This window comes from Lissotriton helveticus, chromosome 5_1 (genome assembly GCF_964261635.1).
Source record: "Lissotriton helveticus chromosome 5_1, aLisHel1.1, whole genome shotgun sequence".
Lineage (NCBI taxonomy): Eukaryota > Metazoa > Chordata > Amphibia > Caudata > Salamandridae > Lissotriton > Lissotriton helveticus.
In genome coordinates this window covers 667,855,557-667,881,976 of record NC_136065.1, presented here as the reverse complement: position 1 = coordinate 667,881,976, position 26,420 = coordinate 667,855,557, and the positions used below count along the sequence as shown (strand labels likewise).

Sequence of the window (26,420 nt, the reverse complement as noted above, 5' to 3'; positions counted from 1 at the left end):
CAGCAAATGTACTAACTAACGGCATTGTAATGAGAAACCGAATACTGCTTATGGGCAGTATGTACCAAATGCGCTTAACGTTTTGGGGGGTAGTGAAGACAGCAACTTTGTCAGCTCACCTGCTGGAATCTGGACCGCCCATGTGCGGCATGTAGGAATGGATGGAATACAGCATCAATGATGAAGGAAGAAGCATTCCCTAGGGAGAAGTAATAGAGCCTGAAACCGCACACCACACCCCTAGGCTAGCGAGCATGGATGAGACCCATTGGCCCTCCCTTGCCAGCTCATAGCCCCTCCCTTTTTTCCTACAACCCAGAATTCCCTCAATGGCTTAGGGCGGTAGAGGATATAACCCCATACTACAATGGGAACATGATGCCACTGCCTTGAAGTGTTACGGTACTCTAGTTTCTAGAAAATGTGATTGGGCCCATTGGCACTGAGGCGCATACTAAGTGGTGTGTTTACTTCTCTGGGAATGTGAATGGCAGAACAGTTTGGAGAAAAGTCATCTGTTGGAGTACAAAACAGTAGGCCTCCTTCATGCCGTCACTGTTGCTCCCGGAATAATCTGAGTTTGGAAGTTTACAGATAGCCACTCCTAATAGTCCTTCAAGCCAGGGCTTCCCACATGTGTTTTCCATGACTACCCTTGAGGACAATTGTGGTGCTTCCATTCAGACTAATAGTGTTTTATGGCATTCTGTATAATTAATGGTGTTAGTCTAGTTTCCCACCCCTCATCCTCTGAATATGTCTGTCTTTCACTCTTCCACTCTTCATATGGTCATCCAACCTTTCACCAGTCAGTACTTTCAGCCAACAATCCTTTCACACTCCATCCATCCTTTCTTCACTCCTTCATTTTCTCTTTCAACACTTTATTGAACCGTTCTTACCATTCACTTTTCTTAATTTCTTACTTTAATTATTTCTTCCTTCCTTCCACCCTTTTTACCTTCTATGATGCCCACCTCTTTTACCTTTGAAGTCTACTGATCTTTGTCTTTTCTCCCCTTCCAACTTTTTCTTTCTTACCTTCGCTCTCACTTACTTTTCATTTGCCTCTCCTTTCCTCTTTTCCCCATGTTCGCTATTTCTTTTTCTCCTTCACTACTTAGCTCAAGTGTCAACCCTTGGTGTACACTCCTCGGCTGTATAATGACCTTCAGTAATATTTATGAGCGATTGTTGACCTGCAGACAGAGGAGGCTCACAATCAGCCTTTTAATGGGACTCCCAGTATATCTCGAACCGATTAGATGCCTAGAGTGGAAATGCACAACGACGAGGGAAAGAAGTGTTTTGTACATATATAACCCTGTATGTAAAGAAGCATATAGGTCTTGCCTTTGAAAGGCATTAGTCGACCTTTTTAAATTGCCATTGCATGTTGCCAATAGTGAACAGCTTTGGCAAAAAGAAAAACAAACCTTCTTGCCAGGGTGCCTGTTTGCCAGAAAGAATTGCAATTGTGCAAAACGTGTTAATCAACAAATATAAAGGGTGCCTGGAAGCCGGTATTGGCTTTCATTGATGGAATTACTTGAAGATTTATGATGAGACAGATTTATTCTTTCTGAGTGGTATTGCTAGGGAGTTACCAGCTGAGCTCTGAATTGTGTGCTTTTAAACAGCTGCTATAAAAAATATTGCACTATGTGCTCTCTGGGTATTACTACAAATCTAGATTGTGAAGCACTTTATCTCAATCCCTTTTGTACATTTTGTAGCACCCTCTCTTATACTGCATAAAATGCAAGTTTAAAATAATAGCTTACATATTCACAGTGCTTTCTGTCACAGACTGGGACCTCGTAGTACTAAACCAACACAAGTCACTATTTTTTCTACTTCAACAACCAGGATTAATTTGTGAGTCTCTAGTTACAGATAACTACTGCTCAGTGCATTACCTAATACAGATTTCATAATGTATGATAGTGCATTTCCCACTGTTTAACTTAACTCACAGTTATTTTCATTTAATCTGTGCCATATTTTACATGTAGTTCCCTGAAGGTGAAATTCAGAAAAAGTTACAGAATGACCCCACCCCCGCGTCCACTCATCCCATCCCCTTTAAAGACAGCATCACAGTTCCCATACATTTTCATGCACTTCGACTACTGCCAATCATTGATGGCGGGCACCACTTATATCGGTCAGTGCACGAAAGCCCTTCAGAGGAAAGCCTGCATTAATTTGCTGCCTTGTCTTCTAAATAAATAAAGAAAGAAAGAACAAAGAAAGAACAACTGAGCGGGGCAACGGAGGAGTGGGTGAGGTAGTCAGTTGGGGCACGATGGGAGAAGCACATGAGGGAGATATCACCACAAGGGCATGGGAGAAGCAAATGAGGGAAAGAGCAACACAGTGAACGAGGGGAAGGAGTACATGGGAAAGAAGGAACAAACAGAGCATGGGGTGGTATTTGGCAGTGCAGGGACACAAGAAAAACAAGTATAGATGGAAAACACATGCGTCCTTTATTTGATGAAGATTTCAACCTCATAAAAAGAAAGATAATAGGAATGACAGCCTATTCTTCAATATAATTGAGGCCAAGTGAATGCACTTGAAGTGAGCAGTTTGTGAACTAAAGTGTCATGTTGGTCAGTGAACCGATCCACACACAGCCAACTATTCCCCATTATTCATTAGCACTGGCACTACAAGTTGCTCTGTCACGAAAAGAGTTCACAACCTTGATAAACTGAGACCCCAATCAACTGTTTAGCAGAGCAGCGCCATGGTTACAGTAAAGGTGAGCAAGCCAAGCAAGGCTCGGGAATGGCTGGGGTTTTTCCCATAGGGATTTACCAGCCAAAAAGGAGCTGGGCCAAGCGTCCCAGGCACTACGTTTTTCTCTCCCAACTGCATTTTCAAAACACAAAATCCACTAGACACATTACAGCTGAGCGCATGAATTCTAAATATGTGCTTTTCTATCATGGGATTGCAGTCCACCTGAGTTGCAATTTTTATGTCTCTCAGAAATCCTGCAGGAAGTCAGAGGCCTTTCTATTTTGGTAATATAATTGCTGTCACTGATGTGTTGATCCTCTCGGTTTGTTAAATCAGAGTCAGACAGCAATAGTCACATATAACAATTCCTGTCTTCACCTACACTTATCTTTGTTTTTCATTCTAAGAAAGACATTTTGACATCTTATCTTAGGCATATATCATATCAGACTGAATTGACATATTTATTGAACACAGTTTACCAGCTCAAGCCGTGAAATAATTGAACACAAACCATTTGTGGTAAAGGGGAAAGTGAATTGGATATTTTTTCAGAAGTTGACCAGCACAATATGTAATCAGGAAAACTGGGTTCAAAACCCAGCTTCATCACATGACCAAATTGTGTGATCCTACATCAAACTCCTTAATGTACATCATCTTAATTGAAAATCAAATCTGAGACAAACCTGAACGAGCTCATTTCAGAATGCGTGTTATATTAAAACCTCACTTAGTAATGGGTTAATAGGCAATAAAATTGGCCTTGTATTGTAGTGTAGCTCCTATTTTCCCAATAGGCTCTGCGCATTGGAATAGTACCTACAGCAGTAAAGGCCTAGACCAGACGTTAACTAGGTCTACTACTGTCGATACTAGACTTAATTTTTGGGTTTGCCAGCTAAGCTCAGAGTTCGCTAGAAACTTTCTCGAATGTTCAAGGAAGGATTAACTCCCCTGATTAGACAAGAAGGGATTTAGTTTCTGACAACCATAGAACATGACAACTTTGCTCTCCCCTAATCAAGAGTCAATCTCAAGAGTCGTGTGAGCACAAGGCAATTATTTTACTCAGTCAGTACGTGCATTCTTAGTCTCATCAGAATGTAGAGAAAAGGAAGAGACGGGCGTGTTCAATAAAAAGGTGTTATTTATTGATCAGTCTCTTTTCTCGTACAAGAGAAATGGATCGATATTATTGCAATACTTATAGTTAAGTAAAGTGCATACATTAAAAGCAATAGTATAAAATAATACTGTAAAAACATTGATATGGTTTCTGAGCCATATGATGTTTTAAAATGATTAAAATATATTTACATACACATATACATTTGACTAAACGTACTCAACTGGTGTTTCTAAATACGCCTACCCCGTGTACCTGACCTAAGTCTAATGCGTGGGCGGGAATAGAAAGTTACAGTTTAAGTTAAGTTTGTTTTTGCCAAGTGAATAACTAAAGAATTCTCTGTGAGGGGTTATTCAGTTCTGTACCTGGAAGTTAGGATGAATGAGGAATGGTATCTCTTTCTCTGCTCTCGATATTCCAGGCTGCCTGCGAGGGCTACCCGGAAGCGCCGGTGCTGGGTCTCTCGGCTTGAGATAGCAGCGCGTCTCTCAGCGCGTCAGGAAGGCGGGGCTGCTGCCAGCGGGGTCTGCTTCTGCTCTCGGCTTCGGCAAGTATGGCTGCTCCGTCTTGTCACCACGCGTGTGTTTGCATAGGGCAAGGTCGGCAATATTTATACCTTAAAGGTGCCGGGATTGACGTAAGGATGGACATAGGTACGTCAATAAAGATGTCATACGACTTGCTCGTTAGCACATTCTTTACTAAAGTTCTCTGTGAAATCAAAACAATGGCCGCACGGATTATCCAGGTTGTCATAGGTTTGATTTGTTATGAGAACGTCGTATGCCTTATCAGGGGCTGGAGGAATGTCGCTTGTCTAATTAGATCTCAAGCGTTATGACCTAATCAGATAACACGTTCCTGTGCCGTAGTGTGACTGCGTCAGATAACGGTATCTGCATCATGGGGGTTTTCTTGCCTCATGGGCTGACTGTTAGTTAACTTGATAGTTTAACCAGAATAGGGTCAGGAATAGGGGGACTGATTCAGAACCTATAGAAATACACGACACCCACTCCACGCTAACTATGGTCATATCTACTAATCTATGCATAGTATAACATAGTACAACATACTATAGAGTATAGTGTATACCTTACCACCCCAAAATACATAAATGCATTTCGAAATTTTCAAATATACTGAAAAATTGCAGTCATATATATTGTATGCACTTAAGCTATGAATTAAATGCAAAAGTAAACACGCGTTGTTATGCATTATTGCTTATTGGTATATGAGAAATACACATGAAATGGCTCTTAATATGGCTATACAGAAAGGAAGTCCGAGACCATTTCATCACATAATAAAAATATTTGTGAACCTACCAGCGGGCAGCTAAAGTCTATAAAGTATCTAAAAATAGAAATTTTAGTTCTCTAGGAATAGTTTCTTACTTTAAGCAGAAGATCAGTGTCCCGGGAAAAAATATGTAGAAAAATATTTTAAGGGGCTTGCTGAAAAAAGTTGCTGTCCGTGAACTGGATTGTAATTGTTCATGTGACTTTATTTTTTAAAAGTTGAAGGCCGAATTCAGGGAACGCCGTGTGCGAGTTTACTCAAAAGTCTCTATTTCTGTTCCGGAGAGAACATCATATCATTCAGGCTTTCGAAAAAACTGTCAACAGCTTCATGGGAAAGTTCCACTAAGTCGGAAATAGGTGTAACCATGCATTCATGCGCATGATTGTCTGCATTGATATTCTGATTCGCATTGCTGACAGAAGGTCGTACCTGTTCGATGTTGCTTTCATCTTGAACTTCACTACTCTTCAATCGCAGTGGTGAAGATTCCAGGAATGCCGTCATCAGAATTGGCAGCCTTTGAGGGCAGCACAAAGCGTGAACCTTGGTAGGAACCAGCAGTGTATCTGCATCCACCGGCGCATCCGATTGTAGCGTCAGACAGGTGTCTAACACGCATTCTTCTCCGCATAGCAGACACCTTAGTACAGGTAAAACACACCTTTGCCACATTGGTCGAAATGATAGAAACCAAGTCATGTTTAGGTCTCTAAGCCGGGAGAGTCCCAGGATTTTTGATATCCGGTCCCGGTATCCAATGGCTAGGATCGTATCTTCCATTGTCGCGAGAGTTTGATCTGTGACATGGGTTGCCATAACGAAAAATAAGGACTAGGAATAGGATTCCTGCAATTAGTCCCAGGATCAGGGGAAGTCCGCCAAAAATCGAATGGACGAAATCTGGAAAAATACCCAGTATGGCTTTGAATGGTGTTAATGCCATCGAAAATACTGTCTTAAATACCTTTGAGACCCCAGTGGTATCAGAAATATTTAAGATTTCGCTCAGGATTTCCGCGAAATGTACGGGGGAATTGGTTGATAATAATGTATGTATCTCTGCAGTCGTCCTTGCGACTTGTAGATCATACGTTTCTTTAGATGACGTGAGCCTTGTAGGCGTCTGAAGAAGCACTGTTTTCATTCTGCTTAAAGTGTCTATTCGAATAGAAGTAATTTTCAAACTGGGCCATGCCCTCGCCTCCCTGTCTGGAAAGGAGCTGGGGAATAAAGAACGTCCACAGCACCTGACCTTCGCCGTCGTAGTGACGAGATAAGGAGTCCCGGGCATAAGACTACAACATCTGCGGTCTACAATAAGAATGTAACTCCCATTATAGAGTCTTTGAAAGAATGGTTCTATTTCAGTTGCAGGTGCGCCTTGCTGGTGACATGAAAGGTTGTATGAATTCCCTTCACAGGCTCCGTGCAAACTAATACCGTTACACAGAAGTGTGCCGCTTAGTGACATGGCACAATTGTTGCCACTAAGAAACACTTTCTGTCCTTTATTACTGACACATGCATGTGAATAGGGCAGGTTCCAAGTTGTTTTAAGGTACCCCTTTCCCAATTTCTCGTACATGCCAGCCTGTATATAGTTTTGGCAGTATTGAAACCTGAAGGTTGAGATTGGAATATTTATGATTCCGTGGATTATCCATTCACTGACAGGTCGTTCTGACATTGTCAACGGTAATCTTTCTAGTTTTTCAATGCTCAAGATTGTATAATCAGCACCCTTCTGCGCCATACCGATTTGTCTATCAGTAAGGTTAAAGATTTGGAATAGTGACGTTGTGTTGATTAAACGCCACGGCACATAGCCTGAACGCAGATTTTGTAACGTCCAGCCAAGCTGTACAATAGAACGCAATTGTGACTGACCATGTTGTAATAACAGTAAGTCTTGCGATAATATATCGATTGCTGAAGACACAATGCTGTCCAATGAAAATATTCTGGAGGACAGAGTCATTAACCCATTGTCCACTACAGAAAGTGATTTTTCCAAATTAATACGATCAATTTCACGTATTCTCTCTGCTGTTTCAATTTGAGTAACCTTCCAGGCCTCATTGTATGCTGCATATACAGAGGCTGCTATGAAACGCTTTTGACGCTGTTTGCGTGGTCCCAGTATGAAATCACGCAAGTCAGCACCATCAGTAAGTAAAGTTAGGTGTTGCTTAATTTCAGGCAGTGTGGAAGTTTGTAGCCATTGAAGGCATAATTTGCCCACACTGTAGGTTGTTATTATCCCTGGGTGATGTCTTTGGGGATATCTAGGGTCTGGCCTGGTCATTTTGAAACCCTGTGTTTTATTCAGGAATCTATCTTGACAGTTATTTGTATCTGTGGGCCAGATCAACCATTGTTTCCAATCAGGATGTGTTCTGTTTTGGTTAAGTATATGGTTTATGTCTATTTCTTCATCTGTTTCAGAGCTATTGCTAAACATTGTTGGCTTTGGAATAGACGGTTTAATTAAATCTTTGATTTTGGCTAAGCCAAGACAGGTGGTTTGTTGAACAGTGTCATTTAAAAATATCATTTGTTCTGGGATCATGCAGGCTCTAAACAAAGCTTCTATACCCTGTACTTGCCATTCTTTTGTACCCCAAACACTTTTCAAATCAACATTTTTGTCCCAATAATCAAATCCAAAAGTATTCATCTTTTCAAAGAATATATCTGAATATATCAATTTTGTGTTCGTTATCATGGTTTTCATCCCTGTCTTGTTTGACAATTTATAATAAAATGTTTCAGCATTACTAGTGTTAAAACCTTGAAAGTATGAATATTTGTCATAAACGGTTCTAGAGCTCCCTTTTGGAGGTGTAGCACAATGTTCCCATTGATTATAATTTAAAACATTTCTTGGTTGTGCAGATTTATGCAAAAAACTGTTACCATAATGGTTATAGCAATACATACTATCATAATTTGTAGAACCTTGCAAATAATCATGTTTTGTAAATTTAGCAGACATTACTAAGTCAGACATCATATTGTTTATACTTTCAAAGTCCCAATCATCAGCAAATGAGTTTGGTTTTGCAAAGTCACTCAAGGAGATCTTGATTTGGTGTGGATATTTCAGGATCTCGACCGGACCATAAATTTCATAGTCAGTGTTGTCCCAGGCTACCCCACCAGGTATTGGAATTGCTGTGAAGTTGGCTGAAGAAAGTTCTGAAGAAAGTTCTCTTTTCTCGACGTGTGAAGATGTGTGTGGTTTGAGGACCAAGTTGATGTTCTGACTTGCTGTGTCCATTTTAGCATATTTTCCCTCAATGAAGCGTCCCAAAGTAAATACCATGATGAGCCAAAGTATGAGGATAAATGCACCAAAACCCACCCAAAATTCAATCCATGGAGAAACCAGATATGTTTCTTTAAGTTGTTTCAAAAGTTCCTTAGCTTTGTCTTTAAAGGATTTTGATGATGGCTGTGTCTTTTGTTCGCTGAAACCTTCAGAGGAATCATCGAAGTTGATGAAGTAACCAGATGCAGTTCTGTCAATTGTTCCAATTGGTTCAGGATTTTTGTTTCTTGTATTTTCACTTGGAACTTCATTGTAGATTGGTGTGTCTCTGCTAAATGTTTTTATTTGGGTTTTCAGAGGTCTTAGTTCTATTGCATTGTTGCATAGTCCTTGTTGTTCTTCTGTAGGCGTTTCGAATGTGATGAGCCTCTTTGATAGGACCTCTGTACTGGTAGCAAACCTTGGTGTTCTGCTACTTATTGGGAGTCCACTTGGCCTACCGTTTGTTATCGGCCACATGTTGTGGTTTTACCAGGTCGATGGATACAACTCGGTTCTCCTTTTTTCCAGCAAGTGGCGGTAGTACAACTGATCTTGTCCCGTTGACAGACAAGACAGGAACTGCTTTTCTGTAAGAAGGCCCAAATTCCTTCTTTACCGCGATCTTCTCCCTGACTAGATCCCCGACTTTTGGAATCCAGACAGGTCTTGCTGGGACAGGTGGTGATTCTTCAGTGGTTGTTGGCTGTTGTTTCAACTGTATGTTGCTCAGGTCTTTTCTTGTTTTGTTTAAGTCCTGCAAAATAGCCAAACGGTCTTTGACATCAAAGGTTTTTTCTATTACCACTGAAGTCTGACTATCAAGGTCAGAGATCAACATCCTAGTTCCGAATAATAATTCGTACGGACTGAATCCCTTCAGAGAATTTCTTGGCAAGTTATTTAGACTACGTTGGACACTTATTAGATGTTTGACCCACCCAGCTCCCGAACCTAATATCCTTTCTATTATAGATTGCTTTCTGCCTTGGTTTTTTCTTTACACCATCCCATACCCTCAGGAAGGAAGTGAGAAGATTCCCGCTGGGCTGTGCTCATTTGGCCATGTTTCCCCCCCAGGCTGGTTTGCCTGAGTGAGAGAAATGGTCGAACGTAGCATGCTCTTAGCGTATATGCCATTTAGACTCGCAAATCTTGTATAATAGTACGGACGTCAGCCGAGTGCTGTGGATCTACATTATAAGTGGAAACTAGCCTGTATATGTTAATCGCAAGCCATTCTTTTTGCTGGTAATATTATCTGCCTTGATTCGACGAGGTATTAAACTGCTTCTCTCCCCTCTGCGATCTCTGTTGCAGTTTGGGCAGTTTTTTACGAACATGGTATAGTGCAGGCTCATGCCTGGCCACCAGTACCGTGATTGTAATTCTTCCAGAGAATCTTTTAATTTAAGGTGTCTGTGACCCTCGCCCATGTGTGCGTCTGCGATTAACAAGTTTCTCCTGTCCATGTTTGGAATCACTCTATCCCCCACTCCAGGGATTCGAGCAAAAGGGACGGAGTTTGCATCGATTATGTATGTATAATTGAGTGGATAGTTGATCGGTAGTGCTGAGCAGTCGCCGTTTGATGACGTTTTCACTGCCAGCAATGTTTCACCGTCAATGTATTTTAATGTACGCTTTTTTCGATCTACGGGAGCCGATTTAGTGGCTGCCGCTGCGGCTGCTTCAGCCAATGAATTCCCCACAACGTGAACGCCATCACGCTGATGACTCAGTGAGTGTGTCACGTGAGTCTTTGGTAGTTCTTTTTTCAAAAGAGCTACTTGTTCCCAGAGCAGTCTCTGCTTTATTGGTGCATCTGTGTCATCTTTGTAACCGTTCTGAATCCATGTCTGCAAATCGCTGTTATATGATTTGACGCAGTAATATGAATCTGACACTATAAGTGTCGGGAATTCGCGATCCGCATTATCTAGCGCCATTTTCAATGCTATTATTTAAGTTTGTAGTTCTGAATTAGTTTCTACTGAGTGTGATTTTGTTAATAGAGGTCTTAGTTTACCTCCGCGCCACACTTCTTTTGTAATCTCACATGTGGGATTGTATGCATGTTCTCCCCAAACGGAGGGTTGAGCATGTCCGTCTGTATAGATTACACAGGCGTAATGTCGTAGAGGCAGAATGTCGATTGGCAGGGGTACGTCTTTTCATATTTTAGATTTCTTAATTCTTCTAGCTCTCAAAAAATTGTCAACCAGGCTATACTTGATAATTCATATCCTTCGTATAGAACTTTTAGATGGGCAATTCTGGATTTTTTGAAGTTGAATTTGTAACCCTCTGCAGCGAACCCAAGTATTATGGTGTTCACCCTTTTCAAGTGAGTCTCCAAGTCATCATCTGTTAAGTAAATGTCATCAACATAAGATAATGCTTCATCATCATATAGTTGTAGTAATTCTGTTACTCTCGCTGAGAATACCCCTGGGCTGTTCTTGTACCCCTGGGCTAACCGACAGAATTGTTTTTGAGTGCCATTTACTGAGAATGCAGTTAAAGATCTGCTCTCTGGTGCTATGTTTTGACAAAAGAATCCATTGGAGATGTCCAAGGTTGTTTTGTATTTTTTGCGCACTATGTTATTCATTAGTGCAGCACTGTGTGAGTTTTGCACTGCAAAGGTTTTGCAACATGTGTTAAGGTGTCGGTAATCCAAAACTAGACGGTACGAATTGTCTGGTTTGGAGACCGGAAACAAAGGATTGTTCATTTGTGAGGTGCAAGTTTCAATCACCCCCTGGTATTCTAGCTGATCTAGTATTTCATTTACTTGTTTTTTAGCTTCTTGCTTAATTGGGTACTGCCTTTGTGCAGTTGGTTGTGATTTTAACTGGATTTTGTGAGGAGGAGAATCCTCATCCCATCCTACATGATTTTTATATAAAGCAGGTGCTAAGGCCACTGCCCACTTTCTAGCAAGTGTATATTTTTTATGAATCGGGATTTGATTCGAGAAGGCAGGCATAATTACTTCTTCGCCATGAGGGCACTCCCTGACAAACTCTGGTGGCCAGTCTTTTTCAGCTAGAAGGATGTCATAGCCCTTGGATAGGTTATCCCAAAATAGTCCCCTTATTTTCCTAGTCTTATCTCCCTCTATACGTAATGTTATCTCGTATATCTTGTGGGGCTTGCTAACTCTGGTATCTGCAGTTTCCACTTGAAGGTATTCATTCGTGTCCACTGTCTCCAGATGATTCATAAGGACTTTGCGAGCTATGCTCACCTCTGCTGCGCTTTCTAGCATTGTCTGAGCCCACTCTCCGTTTTTCAGTTGTGTCCTCAGTATTCTCGGCATTGTTAACTACCTTGATACTGGCTACCTTCTTTTTTGGAAATTGTAATTTCTTTTTCAGTTGAGCAGGTTCCTTGTCTTTGGACTTGGCGTGCTCTTCTGCTCGTCCTCTTCTTTCCGATTTCTGCGAGAAATTCTGAAAAGATTGAGAGGGACGTGTATCAATGTCTTGATATCTATCAGGTTTTTTAATATTATCCCTATTTCTAAGGTTATATCTATTCCCAGAGGGGTCACTCTGGGGTGACCTTTGTCTCGGGTTTGGAGATTTCTCTCTTCGCCTAGGAGACCTTCCTCTGGACTGGAATTTCTTTTCTTTAGGATTGGATTGTTTGTTTCCATCCCAGTTCTTTTTTGGTGAATTATTATTATTAAAAAATATTTTTTCTGGACTTGTAGTCAGTTGCGGTTTTACTGGTATTCCACCTAGACTATCTCTGCCTAGTTCTTCATAGGATTTTTCTATGATTCTGGCAATTTCAGCTGGTTGGTCTGCTATATCTGTCTCCTTTAACCTCTGGCGGATCGCCACGTTTGCTGCTTCACCTTTTATGTTGGCTAGTAATATAGCCGAGACCTGCTTGAAGTCTTTCAGTAATTTCATACCAAGAGTTAAAGCAGGTTCTGGACCGTATTCATCTTGAATTTGTTTAAGCACATCTGGTATTACCGAAATGGATGGAACACCGTGCGTTTTTGTGTAGATGGAAGCAAAGACTGTACCCCAAGTGTCACAGTCCTCAATGTGTGGTGCGATTCCCATTGGGAGACATATAGTCAGAATCCTGTGTCTTTCTAGCGGGGTGGTGTCAGGAAACACCGCCTCTATTTGGGTGATTTTCTGTGCCAACCAGAATGGTATTTGTTCCCGTTTAGCTGGAACTTTACCTAGGCAGGATTGGATGTTCTGTGGTGTAATTTTATTTGTGTTCCCCTGGTGAGGGGTCAGCTGTGGAAGTTTAATCGCTGGCTGAATTGTTGAAGTCCGCATTACATACTGAACTAATTGTCTATGAATTTTTAGTAATTGTTTCAGCTGTGTTAATAATTCAGCTGCAGGCATCCTATCGATGTCTGGATGTGGTGTGTATCCGGCTAGGACCGGCCACGTTGCTCCTGGTCTTCCTAAAGGACCGAGCCTTGTAATGTGATTGTTATGTATTAGGGCGCCATCAAATAAGAGCAAATGCTCTTGGAATTTGAGTGGTACTTCCACCTCCTCGAAAGGAGTGTAAATGTCAGGAGGTTCCTCTACTTTGTAATAGTGGAAGTACTTTGTTACAGCATTTGCTGCTGGAAAATGTATCCATGTATAGTATACCTCTGTCTGCCGATATTCGTGTGCCTCAATTACGAATATGACTGTGCCACCTCTAGGTGTCAGTCCATTTTCTATAAGTTTTAAGGTTATAGATCTCCTTTTGGCGACCTGGATGAGTATTATATCCGGGTCTGCTGTTTGCATGGTAGCATCAGCATCTGCTATTTCAGTAGCTAATCTAATTGCTTCTCTTTCTTCATCACTGTCTCCCATTTTACAGACAGGATGGTATTATGTTTATTTGCAGATCAGGTTTCTTTATGGAAACAGAGATTAGATGCACAATATTCTGGAACTGTTTTATCCTTCAACGTTGACTTGACCAAAAACCATACATAGGAGTTCCCTCCTGCGAGGTTTTGGAGGATATAACCTTTCACCCACTCCAGACGTCTTTGGAGTATTTGGGAAAAGGGGTCTGAGTGAGAAAGCACGACTGAGTTACTCTAAATGTCTTACGTTAGTTTTATCGCCCTTTCCAAACGCGTTGGGCGCCATGTAGTGTAGCTCCTATTTTCCCAATAGGCTCTGCGCATTGGAATAGTACCTACAGCAGTAAAGGCCTAGACCAGACGTTAACTAGGTCTACTACTGTCGATACTAGACTTAATTTTTGGGTTTGCCAGCGTAGCTCAGAGTTCGCTAGAAACTTTCTCGAATGTTCAAGGAAGGATTAACTCCCCTGATTAGACAAGAAGGGATTTAGTTTCTGACAACCATAGAACATGACAACTTTGCTCTCCCCTAATCAAGAGTCAATCTCAAGAGTCGTGTGAGCACAAGGCAATTATTTTACTCAGTCAGTACGTGCATTCTTAGTCTCATCAGAATGTAGAGAAAAGGAAGAGACGGGCGTGTTCAATAAAAAGGTGTTATTTATTGATCAGTCTCTTTTCCCGTACAAGAGAAATGGATCGATATTATTGCAATACTTATAGGTAAGTAAAGTGCATACATTAAAAGCAATAGTATAAAATAATACTGTAAAAACATTGATATGGTTTCTGAGCCATATGATGTTTTAAAATGATTAAAATATATTTACATACACATATACATTTGACTAAACGTACTCAACTGGTGTTTCTAAATACGCCTACCCCGTGTACCTGACCTAAGTCTAATGCGTGGGCGGGAATAGAAAGTTACAGTTTAAGTTAAGTTTGTTTTTGCCAAGTGAATAACTAAAGAATTCTCTGTGAGGGGTTATTCAGTTCTGTACCTGGAAGTTAGGATGAATGAGGAATGGTATCTCTTTCTCTGCTCTCGATATTCCAGGCTGCCTGCGAGGGCTACCCGGAAGCGCCGGTGCTGGGTCTCTCGGCTTGAGATAGCAGCGCGTCTCTCAGCGCGTCAGGAAGGCGGGGCTGCTGCCAGCGGGGTCTGCTTCTGCTCTCGGCTTCGGCAAGTATGGCTGCTCCGTCTTGTCACCACGCGTGTGTTTGCATAGGGCAAGGTCGGCAATATTTATACCTTAAAGGTGCCGGGATTGACGTAAGGATGGACATAGGTACGTCAATAAAGATGTCATACGACTTGCTCGTTAGCACATTCTTTACTAAAGTTCTCTGTGAAATCAAAACAATGGCCGCACGGATTATCCAGGTTGTCATAGGTTTGATTTGTTATGAGAACGTCGTATGCCTTATCAGGGGCTGGAGGAATGTCGCTTGTCTAATTAGATCTCAAGCGTTATGACCTAATCAGATAACACGTTCCTGTGCCGTAGTGTGACTGCGTCAGATAACGGTATCTGCATCATGGGGGTTTTCTTGCCTCATGGGCTGACTGTTAGTTAACTTGATAGTTAGTTTAACCAGAATAGGGTCAGGAATAGGGGGACTGATTAAGAACCTATAGAAATACACGACAGTATACAGTAAACATTACATACTGATATCTCTTGGTTTATTCAAGGCGGTGTTGCAGAGGCCTTGAAAGTGTGGAAAAGTTAATGTTTAGATACTATTAGTTTTAGTTGATGTCAATGCAGCAATATAATATGTACTAAAGTGAACCGCACGTGTTCAGGAAATAACGCATTTGCGAATCTGAAAGAGACTATCATATTTTACATGGCAATTGGTGTATTATTTTCATGCAGAATGTTTTGGGTGGCTCTTAGAGACTAACTGGCCCGCTAGTATGGCCCTATGAATTCCCTGGCTTGACCACCTGTACATTACATGTATATGGGGTAATGATAATCTCCACTGATATGCAATCTAAAGGGAAACCCGAGCGCCAAAGGAATATACATTTTCAAAGTTTCTTCTCTGCCTTGTTATGTTTTCTTTCTCCCAGTAACTTGTAAACACTGTTGAAGTCATTTTCAGTATTTCATGCTGGGGTCTTTGAAACCGTGCAAACGTGCACACTGTTGCTTACCCCTGACCAATCAAACCAATAAAACCACATGGCTATAAATAGCAAAGCACTGAAAAAGCAAATTTGCAGTGCTACTCTACTTTCACTTCCGAAATTGACCGTCAATTTGCTATTCTGACACTAGGCCCAGGGAGACATACCACAGACACCTGTAATTCGAAATATAAAAGGGATGAAGTTATGGACGACACGCATTGCAGAAACCGGTTAGTGAACATGCACAAATTACTGTGACGATTCTTAACGTATTCCCAATGTTGAGAATGGGAATATGATAAAGAATATTCTCCACGCAATTGGCTAACCAAATAAACACACCCATGTGTCTGCCAAAGTTCAGCCCGACTAAACATAATGCACCAGCTTCTCCCTGGAGCGAGGTAGAAGTGATTAAGATCAAAGAGTGAGATGCAGTCTGGGAGGAAAGGTGTGGAAAAGGCATGCAGCGGCCAAAACCCCCGCCTCATTGTCTGCACCCACCCAGCCTGCTCTAGGAAGTACTCTGGAGCTTTCACCCCGAGCAACTCCAGACTACAGGGCGACATAACTGCGGTGGGTTGTAAAATATTGCAAAAAAGGCTACAAAACAAACAAGCAACAGAGCGGAAGTTGGGGTAAGGATGGGAGCAACAACGGGAAGGAGGGGACCTAGCAAAGATGCAATAAAATGTGGGTGCCGAAGCTGAACACGCACCCACAGTGTTACATGAACAGGAAATACATTTTAAAAATAGTCTCCTAAGTGAACAGATAAACAACCAAAGCATAAAGCAACAGTACTGGTCCCTGCTCCATGCGAGAAATCAAAAGATAAAAAGGAGGGACAAAGAGGAAGGATTGACCACTAGCAAGCAAGGATTTTTAAAGGACACTGAAACAGACAAATGAAAAGTAGTGGGCGGGCTGTAAACCCACAAACTAAATACAACAGGTCTCGAAGCTCAACCTAAAAATGTAAAGTACTCTGACCACATTACTGTGGCATCATGTATTTACCCAAACAAAAATTGAATGAAAAGCTACATTTACGTTTATTGTAATGTCCATTCCAAACTAGCTGATGCCTTCAGGATCACTCCTCCTATGACACAAGCTTTCCCTGGGTACTGGAGGAACCCTTAAGGGACTTTGTGAGCATCCCATTTGAAGGTAAGTTGTGGCCTGTTAGATCAGGCTTTAAGAAGACCTTTCAGGTGTGTACCTTCTAATACTCTAAATACGAAATATAAGACCTATTAAGGCGTAACCTTCAGTTAGCATGTTAAGGCCACAGGCAAGGTGTTTTCTCAGTTTGTGGTCAATAATACAAAGTGTATGAATCCCAGTACAAGAAGGCAAACCAAAATTTGGCCTTCTGATTAATTATTAAGTTGCTAAGTCTAATGCATCAAAATATGGTGTAGGATGGACAATAATGCAAATACTGCCCTTCAGATTATGTTGGGAAAAAAAATAGTACTGTCCATTGTAATAAATGTCTGAGACATTGCATCTCCTTCCATGGCTATCATGGTCTCCAGGTTTAGACATATCTGGCTGTGAACTTTGTCTTTTAATCATTGCATACAAGATGAGATGATTTGTTCATTGGATGAATACCTCCCTATGTGTAAAACATTAATATTCACTGCCAAATCATTGAGAGCTAGTTCATATTCAACACATGCATTCACACATTCACTCTGGTCTTCAAGCCCAAAACTATTGTCAAAGTGTAAACCTTTGTCATAATCTAATAGGAGCAGATATTACAATACAACTAAATTTCCTCAGAAACAAACCATGACTCCACACATACACCTGCATTGGAATGTCTTCTTTCCTCAAGCTTTTTTTCAGTAGCATATGTAACAATACAGGTAAGTGGACCATATTTTACCAAATAGTGGCTGCTGAACATTATCATACTGAATCATTCATTTGTCATCCTTCCAGTCTTCCTGCATTACCAAATCATTTTCATATGTCACTGCAAATCTTCCCAGATCAAATATGTCTTTTCTCTCTGGCCATAAATGCGGCCTCAAAAGTGCTCTAGAAGCTATGGCCTTCTGGCTGACTGTCTTTTTTTCCACCTTCACTGCTCCACAAGATAGCACTCCATAAGTAGTGCAGGGGGACATAATAATAAAGAAGGGGGAGAAGGTCAGGCATTAAAGAAGGGGGAGAAGGTAAGTTTCTAGGTGTCATCACCCATTAGCTTGGGCACAGGGAGTAGCCGCCTTAAACAATAATAAAAATAATAACAGCAGGGGCATGGAGGGATATCCATGCAAAAGACATGTGGATCGGGGAAGCTAGGTACATAGCTTCATTGTGGTTTGCCCCATCCAACCAACAAAGAATGCTGCTAAAAAGTTTAAAAACATGGAAGACGAACACAGCCAAAAAAGAAGGCCCTTTAGTGTGCTACACCTATTTAATGGGTTTTTATTGCACAAACGTCACTGTCACCTAGAATGCATTAGTGACTGTCTGTCAATGAAATAGCCTATAGCTCACACCAAAGGAATTTCCTGTTATATTACTGGATAGTAATGTGAAAGGATTCATCTCAATGATGGTCAGAACCCATGTGTTTTGGTTCCAGTGCACCCTGAATGTAACTAAGATTACTACCTAATGTAGTTAGCTACTTATCAAAGAAAGGCTGTATGAAAAGCAAGACTGAAAAATACAGGTTCTCGAGCACCTTGTGGGGGGGTGGTCACAATTTCGACGCATGTCATTCTACCTGGGGCACGTAGATGGTGTTGCCTCCAAAGTTCTTGACCTGATCACAGCCCTCCTCAGGGCATTATTCGTTAACCCTCTCTGTTTGATGAAAGTGACAAAAAAGTGCCATAAAATGAGATTTACAATAGAACATCATTGCAAGTTAACCAGTGGCGGCTCCTGTGTTATGGCAGATGAGCCTTGCCCCGCCACCCTCAAAAGTAGAAAATTAAGCTATAATAAAACAAGCTTATTATCGTTTTATTTTTCAACTTGTATGTGCTGCATCCTTGGGGCAGGCAAGTCAGGAGAGGGAGTGGTGAGCAGCACTGCTATCAGTGCAGATGTGGGTTTGGCTGGCCATCTCAGGCCGGCCAAACCCATACACACTGAGCTGTCTCCAACCCAGCTGTGTTGTTGGTTTAGAGACAGCATAGCACAGACCCCCAGTCTCTTTGGGAGCGAAAAAGTTCCAGTGCTCAGGCCAATCCTGATGCTGCTTTCTGACATTAAAGCAGCGCCAGGATCACCACTTGATCTTTATGCAGGCAACTTCAGCTCACTTTCTGTCTGTAACTCAAGAACCTTCTTTGACTAGAAGCATGTGTTATAGAAAGTGATGCTTTATGTAAACTTGTGCTCTTTCGCACAAGCCCTTGTATTCTTACAGGGTTGGAAAGAGAAGAAAGGGAAGTTCTTTGTGGTCTGCATCTCCTCATTGTTTAATAGAGCATGCTTTTCTGTTTCTTGAGGTTCTCATTTGCAATGGAGAACAATATGTTGTATTGAGTTGATGTTGTTTTCAGTAATCTTCTGTGTCTGTTACAGCTATGTTTGCGGTGTTGGCCTTATTGTCAATCTCTGTAAGCCAATGCATACCAAAGTGTTAATTCTCATATAATAGCAGGGGAGTTCTTATCACCATGTAGATGGTGAGATCGTGGGGAAATGATCTGCCTTGAAGAAAAGACACAGTTGATGATAACTACAGAGAAAGAAATTGGCGTTGACTTGGAGAGGGCATACCAAGGGATTGTACGCTGTCCTTTCACTTCCCAAAGGTTTGCGTTTGAGTTAAACTCACCAAGCACTTTTAATAAGTTGGCCATCACAGTTCCCAGCGACTTACACCCCCCCACCCTCTGAATGACAAATCATACCGTGCTCTTTGAATACTATTTAGTTCAAGGTTTTGGAGGGGACAGAATCTAGCAGAATGGTCCTTACACCGCATCCTCCCCAATGATATCCTTGGAAACACGCGTTCAAAAAGGTGGTCCATGCTCACAATTCAGCACCAAAGGGTTCGAACCAACGCGGCCTTTGAATGAAAAAGAGGCTTCAACACCTTAGTCGTCTCCATGTCATCCACGTCATAAAGTATTGCATTTTGCTTAGTAAAAACAAAGGAGCGTTGTAGAACGTGCTGGCCTCTGCCAAAGCTAACAAACTAAGCCCAAGCCAGCCTGACCCCATCAAAATGGCTTATTAAATGTTTGCGAAGCTGCTGGCAGGAAAGCACGACATAGAAACCTATGTTTTGTGTTTTCTTTGGGATATGGTTTTAGATTGTTTGTTTTTCTGTAGAATCAGCACTTGTGAATTTCTAATAAAATATGAGTGCTGCCGGGTTGAAAATGATTTTCAGCCTTTCAACGAATGCAGCTACTGTTCTAAGGTATTTGAAGAAAGTTATTTGAATGGCACTTTAGAACACAGGCTTCAACCTCTTTCCTTACCTATCTCATCAAAGTCTTTGATTTATTTATTGTAGGGTAAATAACAGATTTTAAAAGCTTTCAAGACAAGAGAGATAATTATGTTTTACACCCTAGGTGTATTGAATGGCCACTGTATTGAGAACTACTAGACAGGTGAGACCACACTGTAAAATAAGGTGAAATGTGCTTTTACCCGCAGACTCCCAGCATCCACCGCTACATAGTGTGATTTGGAGCTCAGGCACACCATAGGTTGCCACCCTCACAGAGTGTTTGTTTCACCTACCACTCTGTGGGCCCTTGTAGTTTTAATGCTGGCCCGAACGGTCGCATTCAAGTATGGTCTGGGTGGTTAACGGGTGGGGTGCAAACAGGTGTGCGCGGATTTAAATGTAATTCTAACCGGCCATATTGATACGTTGGAAGAGGAACACGCCTCATACACCGTTCCAGTTCTACAGACCTCATTGACATTTATGAAACCGAAGAAAAAAATGGGAAGTTACCTTTCCACTTTATTTGAGTCTTTCCTGCAATATCTTTGTTAGCTGTAGACTTAAAAAGTGTTTACATTCCTTAGAGAGAGCTCCACAAAAACGACACCTATATGATCATTAAGCAGTTTCTCTGCACTGTAATACAATTTTACATATTATTTCTTTTGTTGTTGTGGAAAATGTAATTTACATATTTCACTTTTTGGAGTGCTCCTTTAAAGTACATTTAATGGAGTTACTGGCACATGCACTGTAGAACATTTTAGCTAGATGGAAAGCCTTCTAAAGTATTTGGTGTAATCTTGTTTAGAAACTTTGAACTTGACTCATCCTGAGCATCTTTGAGGAGTTCTCAGGATACCAGTTAGCAGCTAAAGTGCTGCAGTTAAGAACTTGAAAATGTGTATTTTGAATGCACTTCTTGTTACATTTTCTCTTTCTTCACCATCTCCTGCAGGTGGCCTCCAAAGCTGGGGTGTATGAGATCTTGAACCAGTTTGGGTTTACGGAGTTTGAGAACCCAGAGATCCAGCCTCTCTCCCGCCTCCGCTATCGCTGGCAACAGCATCTCCCGAACCTGCTTCCTTTCCGAGGAGAGTTTGTCTGAGAAGAAAAGATGGATGCTTCAAGCTTTTCCTCAAATTGACTGTCACGCTTTTTAGAATGGAGAACATTGCCTTAAAGGACTGCCAAGTTTATGGGGGAAAAAATGACTCTGTCTTCTGAAATCACCAACAAGATTCTTCTGAACATCAGAGTAACTGTGATACACAAACTTTTAAATGTGTGTTTAACCACGAACACTTCATTAATCTGTAAACATATTTTTGCGAAGAATTTAAAATGTGCATGCCCTTGCTAAGTATTCGTGAACAGATGCCAGGATCACTCATGTTTTATGCTGTGCCCACTGGCAGTAGATAGCACATCTGAAGCCACGTCACAACTGCAGCTGTGAGACAATTCCGTTGTCAGTGCAACTTCCTGAAAATTTAGATAAGGTCCTTTTTTTGGTTTGTATTTATTGCACATTTTTATACTTATCCTTTTTCTTTTTTCGGTTGTTGTTGTTTAGAAAATGTTAGCACCAATTGCATACCTTCACAGTGGCATCAGTGGCTCACTGACCAGGCACTGCACGTGGTTCAAAGCAGGGTTCTGGCTTTGACCAGCACGTGGCGTGTATGTGCAATACCAAACCTCCTCTTTCGAATGATGGACCTCTTTTAGCAAATAGAGCATTTCCTCTTTATAAAATGAATGGTGAAGAACCTCAACCTTTTTAAGTTATAAATCGTTTGCTCTACCTTTTACCTTGTTTAATGGCAGCAAATCATTGCTACAATGTTGTAGGTTATAGCTAGTGTCTGTGGAACAGTTCATAGCTGTAAGAACAGATGTGACATAGATAGGCAGTGTTCTAAACTGGTTCCAAAGTTAGGCTATGTAGATACATTTTGTTTTTTAGATACCATCTATTTAGCAATTTTTGTTTTACCCAAGCCAACCGTGGCTTTGAACGAACAACTGTTTTTGTTTTATGCTTCATTTGCTGATGTAATGTATTTGTGTATGACATCACTGTTTTCTATCATAAAGCTCAAAACTTCGATCATTATCAAGAGTAACTTTGGAAGCATGCAATCATTACAGCTCTACTGGCTAATCCACGAAAAGAATGCTGATTGGCTTTTGGGATCACAAGACATCAGCTTCTTGTGCGTTTACCGATCAGAAGCTATCTTCTGTGAAGTTTATCATTATGAAATCAAGATAGTTTCTATTTTTGTATTTGAAATAGAGGAATAGTTATGTTTCCCAAAGCATTTCTGAACTGTGGGTATCACCTGTTATTGTAGATATTTGATAGTATTTTTTTTATATTTATGATTGAATTAGCCAAAGCCTCATTCAAGGAATTCAGGGTTTGTACAATTTTGAAAATGTAAAATCTACTTAACACTGGAAAATTCATCAGTTGGGTGGATTTTTCATTGATGTAACTTGAAGGGGTGGAAATTAGTCCAATGGGTGGCCATTGTGAATACTGGGGATAACAACACAGTTAGAACTTTGAGGATATTCCTAAACATTCCCCCTGGCCTAAATATTCATGCTGGTACTCTAAAAATTGGTTTACCATCCTGGTCTGAAAGTACCACACATGATCCAAATGTTTTAGTTTTCTTTAGTTTGCGTTTCTACAAATAGAAACATATTTGCCTTCTGGAAAAAAAACATATATGTGGAAATTAACAATTCCCATTACCCTGAGCCAAACATTAAATTGGGAGAACATGAAGGAAACAAGCTACTCCTCGAGTTGTAAGTTGTCTCATAATTTTTGACTGAACTCCAAGATATTTGTGACCCAAAAAACGAAAAAATCAGCTAAATCTTAGACAAAGGCCTATGAATAATAGATGTATTATTTCTTTGTGAACCAATCCTACCTTCTCTAACCCTTTAGCGTTTAGTGCTGTTTCAGGTACCTGACAGTAGTAAGAAAGTCTGGGTTCTTCCAGCAAGTGTTTTGGAAAAGTGATGGTACAGCGTTATAACCACGTTTTTGTACAAATTAGCATTTCTGGTTGTAAAGAGAGGAATACTATGTGTGTGACTGCGTTGGTTTCAGTTGGCTAAATGCAATTGGGTGATTGAGTGTACCAACATGATCCAACAATGTCATTTTACAGAGCTCCTTATCAATTGGTAAGCATAATTGTTGTTTTTTTAAAAATGTGAGTAGCGAAGCATTGTAATTGATTTTACTAGTTTTCATATTGCAGCAGTTTCCAACAAAAGTCTGCTGAATGCATAACTGCCTATGACAGGATATTAGAGTGAGGTCATTACGAAATTAGTATAATTCTGCGTAATTCGTGAAATTCAGCAATTGACACAAGGGGCAAAATGATGCACCACTTTTAATATAGGACACTGGTTTCAGCTAAACACTTATTTTGCGGCACATTTTCTCGTTGAATCATATCCCATGCTTGTATCTTGTTTGACTTTTAAATGCCCATCATGCCCTTTCATGAAAATCTAATCTTGCAATACCATAAAATTGAATTTGACAAAGTCAGTCGAATGGATCCATGCTTGGGATCATGTTCATGTTAAATAAGATCACATCCAATTCAATTCATAATTTTTACACGTGATTAAACGAATACAAATTCTACATTAAAGCTATTTCATGAACTCGCCAATTCTTCCTAAAATGCAAAGCTAAGAATTAATTTAACAAAAACATAAAATGGTCAAACATGCACAGATCTACATGCTATGGAAAGATACTTGTTTGCTTGTCTCTGCCTTCAATACAAAAGTTTAAACTTGATATCCTCCACGAGGCAAGTGCAAAGCACAGGAAACCCCTTCTTTAAAGAATGTCTGATACACTCCTCAAACAAAAGAAAGCACCAGCATCTTGAAGAGGTAGTGTCCGCCACAAGGAGCAAGTGTATCTCCACTCCAGTTCAATATGGGTCTTTTGAAGACTTGTGTAATGCTGTTAATGCTCCATTAAACATTTTTGAACTTCCAAGCCTAGCTTCTTGTGACTATAGAAAGGTCCAGGCTGTGTCAATATAGTGCTATTGTTTCAGACCTGATAGTTCTAAAAATATGGTTTGGGGTCTCCGATTAACATTTCCCCAATGTTGGGACCCTCCATTAATGAGAATTTGATATAATCAAATTCTACACATGTCCATGTAACTTGTGGATGAATCATAGTTTGCCATACTGGACATATGAATACTGGTGCTTTGTGTGCTTTATCACAGTGGCTGTAGAAAACGTATTAGATAGCATGAATTTAATTTGATTCAGAGAGTGTTTAATTGACCGGGCAAACATACGACTAAAGGTTTTTGTACAGTAGCTACTTAGCACAACATTTTCAAGGTGCTCTTAAAGCAAAAGTTGGAAGCTCCACTCTAAATAGAGACTTAATATATGTGCTGTAGTTTTAAAAAGCAGTGGGTTTCCACAGTCAGCCATTCCAGAGAGATATATGTGGCACTGCAAAAGCAATATATCAGGTTTTATAACCTTAGCAGAAAGATTTTGAACACTAATCGAAGATAGTAGAGTCCAAAATGATGTACCACTCGCTGCAAAATGGCCCAGTCTGTAGGTTTTCTCTTAATGTATACAGCCCACTCAGATCACAAAATCTTTTTGGGAAATTCTAATTTCTTCTCCTCAAATATCTATGCCATGTTGCAATATGTTATGCTTTTTTTTGTAGACCTAATTAAAGGCAAGTTTTAAGTGGAGAGGTCACCACTCTGTTAACGAACCCAACCTTGTTGAAAAGAACCACTAACCAGTTCTAGCAGAGCAAGGTAGGAGAACCTTCCGCGAAGATGGAGGCATACACTAAGAGAATGTATCTTATTTTGTGAGCAAGGCCTGGGTTTCTGGGTTTCTTCTCCTTTGAATGAGGATCGATGAGGCAGAATATTTTGATAAAAATAGCAGAAATGTTCTAATAGTTTATCGTTTCAATTGGTTTTTAATGCACTATGATGTAAAGACATTTGAGGCTACCTGCATTGCATTTTTAGGACTGCACATTTTAGAGGTGTCCTCTTACTTATAAAACAAAGGAATACACTACTTCATATTGTTTAGAAGGAACACAATATCTTTAAATGCTTTTTTTGTGTTAGCAGGGGCCTTGATTAAGCCTTTTCAAAATATAAAAATGCCATCTTAGCCAGTAACTGGCTTTCTATTCACATACCCTACCCAATACTGTAGAAAATAGGCGCCTACTTACCCCTGTGCCGCAAAACAGCATTTTCTTCAGTGGCATACCATTGGAACCTCACAGTGATTCTTTGTTACATTTTTCTTTTTTAAGATTTTATTTTGATTTGAGTGCCACCAATGTGCTCTTCATTCTTTTAATTTATTCTTTTGTCCATCTATTATACTTGCACCCCAGTAAAATGTTTTTAATGTCCTCCTCTAATTTTGTTATGAATTTAAAATGGAATGACTCAAAATCATTGGAATGTGTAAATCACCCATTAGCAGCACTTATGGAATATCAAAACCCATGGCATTTTGGAATGTTTTGTAGTGTACCACACTGTTTCCCCATCAATTTCAAGATTCCAGGTCGCAATATAAATTCCATCTCCCCCAGAGACGTCCTGTGCTCCTGTGAGGTCTGGGGTCCAGGATTTTTAACCACCTCGGATTGTTACACTATAGTTATTTGAAGGCATTTTAAGTGACGGGCCAAGGATCAGCTCATAATGCAGTACCAATACATAACGGTAGTGTATGATGAAAATTGGCTGCAGTACAACAGGGAAAATATAAGAAATGCTGTGATATGTTTATTTTCCAGTGACCCTTGCAAACCACTGGTGTGCTTCAGGATTATTTCTCACTATGAGAATATTTATCTGGTTTTCCTTTACAACATCTTACACTTAGATCTCACTTGTAATGAACTTGAAAATTGGAAGATTTCAGAAATAGGTAACTGCAGAAATCCGACCCTTTTATAAAGGCCTATGACATTTGCAAATACAATAGTCACTGCACTAGGCTTGCAGAAATTTCTGGTTATCTAGGGGGCGTCCTTCTTCTCGAGATAACCCATTGCATTGTTCTGAAGTAGATTTCACTGTTTATAAATAGGGGCCTTAGATAACGAAGAGTGTGGTGGCGACATGAACTTTGAGACACTGGAGTCTTCATCGGGCAGGCTAGACAGAATTAGTAATTCCAAGAATTGATCTGGGTTTGTGTTGATCCATCAGAATCTTTTTTGTTTGAATACCACTACTAGAGGCACACCTATCCCTAAAAAACGACTAACAGGGGTAATTGTACTACGTTTAAGATCCTGCTAAGAATTAACCTTAAATTAACCTCAAATCCTAAGCTTAAACTAGGTTACTCATAAACCCACTCTAACCAGTA

The 26,420-nt window shown here is 40.5% G+C and overlaps 1 protein-coding gene across 2 annotated transcripts in view; it reads left to right on the top strand.

The window, feature by feature from the left end:
- PALD1 (phosphatase domain containing paladin 1) overlaps positions 1 to 22,083 on the top strand; it is a 975,161-nt gene extending 953,078 nt beyond the window's left edge. For both annotated transcript variants that reach the window (XM_078643067.1, XM_078643068.1), the window contains exon 20: positions 20,923 to 22,083. In XM_078643067.1, the coding sequence (XP_078499193.1) occupies positions 20,923 to 21,072 (150 nt within the window). In that variant the 3' untranslated portion in view covers positions 21,073 to 22,083. The remainder of the gene's footprint in view (positions 1 to 20,922) is intronic.
- Positions 22,084 to 26,420: the final 4,337 nt, after the last annotated feature.